Source organism: Calidris pugnax, unplaced genomic scaffold, assembly GCF_001431845.1.
Source record: "Calidris pugnax isolate Ruff unplaced genomic scaffold, ASM143184v1 scaffold120, whole genome shotgun sequence".
NCBI lineage: Eukaryota > Metazoa > Chordata > Aves > Charadriiformes > Scolopacidae > Calidris > Calidris pugnax.
Genome location: NW_015090867.1, coordinates 206863 through 218074, shown reverse-complemented (window position 1 = coordinate 218074; position 11212 = coordinate 206863). Strand labels below are relative to the sequence as shown.

Genomic DNA, 11212 nt, shown 5'->3' with positions numbered 1-11212 from the left:
TGGGTTTGGGGAGAGACGCTGGGTTTGGGGAGAGATTCTGGATTTGGGGAGAGACACTGGGTTTGGGGAGAAATGCTGAGTTTGGGGAGACACGCTGGGTTTGGGGAGAGATGCTGGGTTTGGGGAGAGACGTTGGGTTTGGGGAGAGACACTGGGTTTGGGGAGAAATGCTGAGTTTGGGGAGAGACACTGGGTTTGGGGAGAGACGTTGGGTTTGGGGAGAGATGTTGGGTTTGGGGAGAGATGCTGAGTTTGGGGAGAGACGCTGAATTTGGGGAGAGACATTGGGTTTGGGGAGAGATGCTGGGTCTGGGGAGAGACGTTGGGTTTGGGGAGAGATGTTGGGTTTGGGGAGAGACGCTGGGTTTGGGGAGAGATGCTGGGTTTGGGGAGAGAGGTTGGGTTTGGGGAGAGACGCTGGGTTTGGGGAGAGATTCTGGATTTGGGGAGAGACACTGGGTTTGGGGAGAAATGCTGAGTTTGGGGAGACACGCTGGATTTGGGGAGAGATGCTGGGTTTGGGAACTGATGCTGGGTTTGGGGAGAGACGTTAGGTTTGGGGAGAGATGATGAGTTTGGGGAGAGATGCTGGGTTTGGGGAGAGATGCTGGATTTGGGGAGAGATGCTGGATTTGGGGAGAGATGCTGAGTTTGGGGAGAGACGTTGGGTTTGGGGAGAGATGCTGAGTTTGGGGAGAGAGGTTGGGTTTGGGGAGAGATGCTGGGTTTGGGGAGAGATGCTGGGTTTGGGGAGAGACATTGAGTTTGGGGAGAGATGCTGGGTTTGGGGAGAGATGCTGAGTTTGGGGAGAGATGTTGGGTTTGGGAAGAGATGCTGAGTTTGGGGAGAGACACTGGGTTTGGGGAGAGATGCTGGGTTTGGGGAGAGACGCTGGGTTTGGGGAGAGATGTTATTTCTTGCATTTGCTCCTCCTCACAAACCAAAGGAGAAGCACTGCATGACAAGTGTTTGGGAATTGATTTCTTGGATTGGCCCTTTCCTTGGGTTTTCTTCCAAAAAAACGTCCCTGGGAGCTACAGACCATATGCCCGGGGGCACTGCAGCTCTCTGCTGTGATACAGCCCCGCGGCCACCCCCGAAGGCCTCAGAAAGCAGCTTCTCTCCTGCCACCGAGCCTCAAAACACAACCTGGGACCAGCATTTCCCGGGGCTGATACAGAAAGACCACGCCAAAGCCTCCAGGGACCACCCAAACATGTCATGAGCCCGAGCATCACCCTGAGATGCCAGGGAAAAGCAATAAAAATTAATTTATACACAGCAGCCGCCCGCGGTGGGGAAGAGCTTACCTGGAGATAACTGTTTTGTTTTAGGGGATTTGGGGAAGGAGAAGCAAATCTCGTACGTACAAAGGAAAAAGGCAACATTACCTCTTTATCAAGCGTCCTGTATCCGCACAGGGTGTTAATGACTTCTCCAGGGACCTGAGAACAGACAATTTGTGAACAGGCTTAGCTGGGAGGAAGCTAAAAGGGAAATATAAGAGATAAGAATAAAAAAATAAGAAATAGAAGAGCTCGCCTCGTTGCCTGGATCATTCAGTGTCGCACAAGGCTACCCCTGAACACCGCTTTGCTGCAGCGGGCTCCTTTTTCCCCAAATGCAACGCTGAAGCCATGCACATTGGCAATAAGTTGTTGAGGTTTTTTATTTTATTTAGGGTTTAAACCGTATTTCTCCGTGGTTTCTGCTGTTTCGGAGGATGCTGAGGTCCCCCCATCCCTTTCCCAGCGATTGGAGCTGGGACCACCTCCACATCACACAAGCATTTAGCAAAGCAGCTCTTTCAACACATTCCCTGGATTTTCTCCCTGTTTAATTCCACCTTTTCGGACACCGTCAGTCGTCTCTCTCCTTCATAATAAAGGGAATTTCACAGGGATTAAATGTATTGGGCTCTCCAGAAATCAAGCAAGAATTTCCCCAAAGTCTTCCAGCATTTTGGGGAGAAATGTGAGGATTTTAGACAACCCCAAGGCTTCGACCTTTTTGGGTCAACAAAAATGTTTCAAGAGCTACAGCGAACGAGAGAAATCCTGGCCAAACCCTGCTGTTTGGGACCTTTATAAAATAAATTCAAACCTAACTCCTCTGCTTCTGTCAGGATGGAAAGTGGTACATTTTTTGGGTTACAAAACTGATTCCAGCTCATCCCAAATAAATCAAAGCCGGAGAGTAGCTCTAGTACATCCTGAGCTAGTTGGGTACTTTGCACCTCCAGGTCCATTGATCTTCTGATGGTTTGGGGTTTTTTTTGGGCTTGTTTCATAGATCAAACAGCAGCTCCCATAACACCCTGTATTTCCAAAGGGGCCTCGTGCCCATAAAATAACAACGTGCTGAAATGATTACGCTCTCAGAAAGATGGCTTTGACAACCAGTAAAAGCTCCAGAACAACAAAACAAAAACATCCCGTTCTTCGGAGGCACAGAGATGAAAAGGAGAAATGTGCACATTTAGGTGTAAATTATGCTTTCCTGCAAGATGTAGCATAAAAGAAATGTGCACCTCCGGACAGGCTCCGACCATAAAGCTGCAGCTCGTTCCTCCTCTAATTGGCAGGGAAATTATTCCAGTGCTACCTTACCCAGAGCTTCTGTAGCCACCACGTTACTCACAGCCCTATCAAAAAATCCCACCTCTCACCGCTTCAAAACACTGTTTACGAAGTGGGCATCGTTAAGGAGACTAATTAGTCCCCAAGCATGTGAAAGACTTGCAGGGGAAACTGGAGATGGGGAGCAAAGCGCCCATCAGCATCGACGAGAGGGATCTCATCCAGGGGTGGGACCATGAAGTGGGAAACCTTCAGCATAAGGGGAATTTGCAACTTAAAGGTAACTTAAGGCAAATGCTGTCACCTGGAGCACTGGGTTCAGCTCTGGGGCCACCAACACCAGAGGGACATGGAGCTGTTGGTGGGGCCAGAGGAGGCCACAGAGATGCTGGGAGGGCTGGAGCCCCTCTGCTGGGAGGGGGGGCTGAGAGAGTTGGGGGGTTCAGCCTGGAGAAGAGAAGGCTCTGGGGAGACCTTGGAGCCCCTTCCAGTCCCTCAAGGGGCTCCAGGAGAGATGGGGAGGGACTCTGGATGAGGGAGGGGAGCCCCAGGAGGAGGTGGAAGAGTTTGACCCTGAAAGAGGGGAGATGGAGCTGAGATGTGGGGAAGAACTTGTTTGGTGGGAGGGTGGTGAGAGCCTGGCCCAGGTTGCCCCGAGAAGCTGTGGCTGCCCCATCCCTGGAGGGGTTCAAGGGCAGGTTGGAGGGGGCTTGGAGCAACCTGGTCTGGTGGGAGGTGTCCCTTAAAAGGGGACTTTAAGGTCCCTTCCAACTCTAACCATCCTATGATTCTATGAAAGAAACACATACGTTACCAAGGATCCACCTATTTGCTTTGCATAAAAAAATTAGCTACTTTTCTCAACAGCTTTCAGTTGTCCTTGCTTTTCGGCCTCACTTCCATGGACATCAGAGGACTCTGGCTGGTGAAACATCATTGCATTCTACTGGGCTCATCACTTGGCCCCATCTGGCTACAGCACAAACTCATCACCACTTCTCTTCCTTCTTGTGGTTTCTCAATCGTCTCCAGTCCTGCCCGTCTGTCTGAGCAATTCCCTCAACACCTTGTATTTGGGAAAGGTGAGGAAGATAGAAAAGTGAGGTTTTAGCCTCAATCAACTTTTATCAAGGTCCTGTGTGGAAGAGAAGGTCAGAGCTGAATTGAAATTTCTGATAAAACCAGGCAGAAGCTTTTCTTCTTCCAGAATGCATTTTGATGCCTTCAGGGATCACAAAAGAGCAACACGTGTAGATGTTTAAAACCCACCGAGGGCACAAGACCACAATCCTTACACTTTTTACTTAACCACTTGCTTTCCTTCCCCAAAATCAGTGCCAAATGTCTATGGTGGCACTTCACCAGTGGGTCAGAGACACTGGGCTTGGCAGAGGCACAGCCAGGCTGCAGCTTCCCGGGAGAAGGCACAAGTGCCTTGGAAAACCATTTAGAAAACCACTTGGAGATGAAGATCCAGTCTCACATCCTCAAGTAGGTGCGTATTTGCCCATTCCTTCTTCCTGGGAAGATTTTAAGGTCTACAAGCTCAGAGATGAGCTATCCTCTATTTTTGGAAGACATCTGCTCTTGTTAATGCAACTCAGCCTGCCCTGAAAGACGCTCCAGGGGATGGAACACAAAGCTCTTGGAGGGTCTTGTAACAGAAGAAGTATTTTATTGGAAAACTGCATGGTTTTATGGCTTGTATTTAATGACAAGTTGAAAACGTATTGTCACCAACCTCCTAGTCCATGTTTCACGCTCCTTCCTTCAGGCAAGCTCGCTCCTATCAGCATCTTTTGTTCTTTCCACAACATTACGTTTCCAAATGCCATCTTCTGGTACCTCTCTACTAAATCTCAAAGGGCCTCTTAGACAAAAAGATGCTTTGTTCTCCATCTCTCATTCATGATGGCACAGGTAGAGAAGAAGGATGCAGGAAGAAAAGGGTTTCTTGTCCTATAAACCAGTGGATTTATAACTAGTTATAAGGCTATTCACAGCAGAGAGACCATCCTGTTCATCTCTACCCAACATGGAAGAATTCATACACATGCTCAGGTTGTCCCTGGTTATTCGTCCAGGTCCAGGGCCAACACAAGATCTTCTATTCAGCCCTCAAGTAACATATAACTTCAAGGCCAGGCTGGATGGGGTCTTGAGCAACCTGCTCTAGTGGGAGGTGTCCCTGCCCAGGGCAGGGGGGTTGGAACTCGATGATCTTTGAGGTCCCTTCCAACCCAAACCATTCTATGATTCTATGATATTTTGCTGGAAAGTCTTTCCAGCAGGGCTTGCACGTGGCTAAGACCCAACCAGGTCTGTCCAGATCACATCACACAAGTACCTTCTTCATCCCGAGGTGTAGAGGTTCTTCTCCTTCCTTCTCAGCCCCCAGGGAAAACCCCCTACGACAGCTTTGCAATTTCAGCAAACAGCTACGAATAGATGTGCTGGAGCTTCCAACAAATGCAATTACAGAGGGATTCACTCTGTTGTTTAAACTAAGTTGTTATGAACTCGTTTCATGCTGCAGACAGCAGAAATCTCCCAAGGGAGCTGGCTCTCTTAATCCATTTCATGTACTATTGATATTGCGTCGAGCTGATTTCTTAACCAACAGTGCCCTGCAGTGCCCAAACCCAACGCTCTGAAGAACGAGGCTACATCTATCTACCTGGTTACTCCTCTCCCCGAGAACGGGCTTACATTTCTCATGGAGATTTAGATGCATTTGGTGAGGTCTCGCTTCCCATAAAAGTGCTCTGGCTGTCAGAGCCACCTTCATGGGCTTTAATTCTTAAAAAAAAACAAATGTCGAGGATACATTTATACCTATAAATAGGTAGGATATACCTATAAATAGGATACGTATATTATCTTAATAAATACTTCAAGGGTGGGTGTCAGGAGGATGGGGCCGGTCTTTTTTCAGTGGTGCCCAGGGGCAGGACAAGAGGAAATGGGCACAAACTTGAATGTAGGAAGTTCCATCAAAACATGAGGAGGAACTTCTTGTCTTTGTGGGTGGCAGAGCCCTGGCAGAGGCTGCCCAGAGAGGTGGTGGAGTCTCCTTCTCTGGAGACATTCAACCCCACCTGGACACGTTCCTGTGGGACCTGCTCTGGGTGGCCCTGCTCTGGCAGGGGGTTGGACTGGGTGATCTCCAGAGGTCCCTGCCAACCCCAGATCATTCTGTGATTCTGTGATTTACTGTGGACTTTCCCTCCCAGGAGCTGGCTGCTCCAGTCCTTTGCCAGAGCATCCTCCAGACCCAGCTCATTGCAATGGGAAGCCAAAAAGTTGCCTTATTTCTTACCCTACTATATTATCATCTACTACCATCGCTATAAATAGTGTCTGATTTCTTCTGTCTCCAATACTGCCCGCTGTGCTGAAGTCTTTCATTTGCCAAATTGTCACCCAAAACAGTGGGGAGTGTAAAAATACCTAAAAATGCACTTGACTCTCTCCAACACATCCTCACTCGTAGCACAAAAGGACAACATGTGAATTTCTAATTCCATCTTCAGGAGCTTTAAGATTCTTAATCAATGCCCTGATTAGAGATGACAATTATTTTTGGAGCTGATTTGCATGTCAGACTTCCAGTGAGAACTAAGACACCTCAGATTTCCCTCTTTTTCCATTAAAAAAACCCCAAACCAATATCAGATTGACGATATATTTTCCTTCTGTGATTCATAAAACCTGGGGCACGGCCAGGGTTCAGAGGCAACACCGATCCTCCTGATGCTCTGAACCCTGAGGAGGTTCTACTGCCAGGATTACGCTTAGCAAATCTTTTTTAGCAGCATTTCTAGCATTTCTGGCCACAGTAATCAGGGATAGTTGCCTTTTTTTCCCCTTTCCTTGGCCCAGCTCTTGGCATTTTACCCACAGCATGTGTCAGATTGATTGCAACGAGGCGGCCGCTCGTATTAAACAAGACGGTGTGGAAGCACTGAGCTGAAAAGCGCTGCCTGGGGGGTGAGTATCTTGATTTTCGACTCTGAAAATCAGCCCAGGAGACCCAAACAGCTCTGAAAATCCACTCCCCCCTCTCTCCATCTCCGTTTGACCCAACTCACAGCTTGTTGGAAACGCAGCTTTGCAAGGGCAGGTGCTCACGAGACCTTTATTTATTCCGTTGCACAAGAGTGGCTCTTTATCCAAATACCTCTCCCAGCCCCATTTTCAACAAAACCCTCCAAAACCTCCTCATTAGGAGCAGACACCAGCAAACACGATCCCCATATCCCACCAAACCCCCCCCGAGATACGTGTCCTCGTGGACAGGAGAGCAGAGGACAACAGCTCATGGGGATCCACGCCAGGATGCAGCCGAGTCCTTTTCAGATTCTGCTATTTCTTTGCAAAATGATCCTTCAAAACCATTTTATAGCACGTATCGGGTTGAAAAACAGGAACTCGGCACTTCTAACAGCTCTCTGGCACGAGGAATGCAGTGACAGCCCAGCGCATTGATATTTATTCTTCATTAAAACTACTAAAATACAGTGCAGCCCATAGAAATATATATATTTTTTAGTTTCTTTACCATTTCACATCGATGCTGTTTCAAACCGCTGTGCAAGATGGCAATGCTGTTTATAAGAAACCTGATAGCACAGAAACACGCAGCAATAACCACCTGGGAGAGGGTGTTTTGCTTAAATACTGACTGAAATAAAGGTTTTTTTCCGTGCCTGGGCTGCCTTACCTTCCTGACGCAGCACGTGTAGGGCACCCCACATGCCAGCGGCCCGCTGCCGTTGCAGGAGTGGTACTGGTTGACCCCCCAGTCCCGATACTCATCGCCACCACAGCAAGAAAACTACAAAAAAAAGGAGAAAAGGAGAAAGATGAAACGTGCAGCTGAAGGAACCTCGACACCTCCAGCCCACCGCCAAATCCCCCTCCAGCTTTTTGCTGCGTTGAGAGCCCCCATCATCATCCTCTTTCCAGGACCCTAAAAAGGAAGTTGAAGACACCGCGTAAAAAAAAAATAATCAGAAAAGTGGGTGTTTATCCCCATTTAGCCCCATTTTAGAGGCGTGTGGCGGTTCTACATGCGCACACGCAGTTATTGGAGGCACCCTTGCTTTCACGAGCCCGGGAAAAGATCAGGCTCATTCATGCTTCACTGATTTAATTACAGGTGACTAATCCGTCCCGTTCCCGGGGCGCGCAGGAGAGATGGCTCTTTCAGCGCCTTGAATGAATGTATTTCTTGGCTCTGGAAGGCAGCTCGGCTACTTGGTGCCATTCGACAAAATGCTAATAAGGCTCCGCAGTCTAACAGGGATTTCTCTTCCTGTCAAGTTAAATTAGAGATCAAATGCTGCAGCTACAAAGGAAAAAAAAAAAAAGCTTTTTTTTTTTTTTTCCCCTTCTGTTCGCACAATGAAGAAAGACAAAAAAAAAAAAGTTTAATGAAAGTCATTTTCTGTTCTCCGCAGAATAAAAGTGGGCTTATTATATATCAAGTCATCCCTCCTCTTGGTAAACAAGCTCGAAATCTTTACATTTTTCCCCCCTGGAAAGAAAAGGCTGAAGTGGGCAGGAGAGGTGCGTGTGCTTCCTAAGACAGAAAAAAAACAGGTTTTTCCTCATTTCTTTAAGCACCTCACTCTTCAAGGAGCAGTTTTGGGGTGAAGTTTGAGCCTCTGCTCCCCCTCCTGCCCCAGGTGATACCTGCCCAAAGGGAGCAGGAAAAGCCACCAGCTCTTGGGGTCCTGCTGGTCTCCTCCTGTGCCCCAATGGGCAGATATGGCCAGGAGCCACCAACCCACAGATTTACAACTATATTCTGTCTCCCTGCCTTTAATTCCTGTATTGCTTTTAACCCTGCCTGTGTCAGAGACAGAGACCAGCTTGCAAATTTGCTTAGAAAGAAGAGGAGAAAAACACCTCAAGGGATATTGGCTGTTGCTGCCCATTTGATATCCCCAGGCTACAAAGGAGGTTTTGCCATTTGCTTGTACAAACATGCAAAACTTGGTACAAAATCCTTCCAACGAGGGTTTCTACCTGCTGGGAAGCCTCACCAGGGTGTTTTCTTCACTACAAAGAGAGTTTTAGCCCAAACTACTGTTGTGCCAGGATTTATTTCTCCTAACCCGAGACAGGCTTTGGTGTGGGTTTTACTTTCATGCTGGCTCCCGGCGCTCAGAGAATTGTTAACAAGTGGATAAAAAACCCAAAGAGAGCTCAGGAAAGAGTCTTGGCAGGTGGCATCTGAGGAGTTCTCGGTGTCGAGGACCGATGCTGTCGCCGCCACCGATGAGACACGGGCTCATTATGGGGAAAACCATCACCCTGGGAGGAAGGTGCTGGAAGGAGCCGCGCTGGTGAGAGCTGCCTTTAATCTTCCCCAAGAAGAAAAGAGGATTTTTGGGAGCACAACACCCTCCAGCCCTCCCAGCCTTCCTTTGAGTTGGGAGCCACTCGGCAAGAACCGCAGCCCCGGCAGCTCTTTGAAATTCAAATCCTGCGCTCAGCAAAGTGGTTTGAACTCTCCTCTTCTACCTGTGCTCAGGAAACCATTAAAAAAAGATAAATTGAGGAGCGGCAGAAGAGCTGCAGTTACTGACTTGGGGCAAACCTTGGGCTTTTTGAGTCATCATTGTCTCCAGCCTCACGTCCAAGGGCTGCAAAGGGCAGCAGTTCAGCAAAAGCAAGTGATAAAAACATATAAGTATTATTTTCTTTAGGGAAATTTATTTCCATATCTGCTTGCTCACAGGCAGCCAGACCGCGTAGGTGTCGACAGGTAAAGCCACATTATTTGCCACATCATCCTGGTAAAATATTAATGTCTGGCACTTGGGACCATAATTACTTGGGTTTTTTTACTGTATGATACTGGTTTAAATGTGTGAAGGCAGTCAGCTCTATTTTGAAGTATCACTTGAGAGAGGGTTTGAGCAAAATTTAAATTTTAAGGAGCGTAGTTTGGTTTGTCCTGACCTAAAGAGATGATCTTAAAGGTCCCTTCCAACCCTGGACAATTCTATGATTCTATGAAATAAGCCGTGTGCCAGCTAACCTATGCATGGACAAGGGTTTTAATATGGAAAGTGGCAAGAATAACCACTAAACAATGATAACAGGCTGCTCTGACCTTGTGTTTTATCCCAAAAGCAGGTCTGGGTCCAATCCTTCCTTCCAGTTTCCATCCTCCGAAAGTGAACTGGGCTACTCAAGCTCCATAAAACCAATTTACCGTCTCTTAAAAGCGGTTTTTCCCTCTGCATTGCTCTTCCCCGGTCCTACCCTCAGGACGAAGCAAGTCTGGATTTTAATCACTGACGCTACTGCTGGTCCTGGTTTGGAAATCAAACGTTAATAGAAAAGCTCCCAGCAATGAGCAGGACGTTCTCTCACAGCTCCTTCTCTCGCTACGAGACAAAATGTGCCGATGTCAACGACTCATCAGCAACACTCTAAGTGGCCACAACTTCTGATAGTCCAGAGAGAGACCTGGAGCTGAAGTTCTCCCCCTGAAAACTTTTAATAAAATGTCAGGTGAAGAAGCAGATGGGGAAAAATGGTGCAAAACTGGGGTGAGATTATATGATAAATCATAGAATCATAGAATGGTTAGAGTTGGAAGGGACCTTAAAGATCATCGGTTTCCAACCCCCTGCCATGGGCAGGGACACCTCCCACTAGAGCAGGTTGCTCAAAGCCTCCTCCAGCCTGGCCTTGAACAGTTCTTGAACCTGATCCTCATATGTTTGGAGATACAGAAACCTTCCCACAAATAAATCTGCTTTATCTGGAGATCTGCGGTCTCTCCTCCTTGCCGAGGCTCCTTGAGGATGGCTCCAGCACGGACTTTCCGACTGCTCCTAGCTCCATCCATTTATCATTCATGCAGAGTGATCTGAATTACAGCATTCTCATAGGGGAGGTTGGAATAAAACTTGAAAAAGATTCAGATCTTTCTCAAAATCAGTGGTGTCTTGAGACCTTCAGAGGGCTCCCAGTCTTAATGCGCTTGGCTCATTAAGGATAACTCCAAAAGTCAAAAGCAGGTATTTAAGACAAGATATGGGAGCATGGAGGGCACCACCAGCCTTAAATTCCAGCTACATCAAAGAAGAAGGAGCTTCACAGTCTCCTTTTCTTCAAAGCGGGAGATAAGATTCACATATTCACGGTACTTCAACCCATAATGAAAAGAGAGAAACCAGGCCAAGGTGAGAACATTCAAAGTTCATCTGAAAGCAGCTTTGTTTGCGAGGCCTGGCTCTGCTCTCCAAAACCAACCCTGGAGACGTGACATCATCACAATTTCTTTCCTAGATCTCAAGTTTTTTGGGCTTATTTCCACTTTTTTTTTTTTTTTTTCATTTGCCAGATGCTTCAAGCCAAGTGGTTCCTCCCCACAGTAACACAAATAAAAGGTGAACCAAATACCCTCACTCAAAACATGAGCAAACCTACACCTCCAAATTCCCAGGAATGGCTTCTCAACAGTTCTGGAAAATCAGATGACACATTAAAGTTTCTCTGGACCAGTCACACACTTAAGGACGTGGGTAATAACTTCAAATCCTGACTCTACTTGTTTTTTCGATGTACTTGGGGGAGATGAATCATTCCTTCGCTGAAGCTCAGGAAC

At 47.4% G+C, this 11212-nt stretch overlaps 1 protein-coding gene across 1 annotated transcript in view; it reads right to left on the bottom strand.

Annotated features, from left to right (window-relative positions):
• The window catches only part of LOC106889947 (tetraspanin-15-like), a 74077-nt gene that overhangs the window by 21306 nt on the left and 41559 nt on the right, over positions 1-11212 (bottom strand). Inside the window, exon 6 of the mRNA XM_014945469.1 lies at positions 1393-1446. Within this exon, the coding sequence (XP_014800955.1) occupies positions 1393-1446 (54 nt within the window). The remainder of the gene's footprint in view (positions 1-1392; positions 1447-11212) is intronic.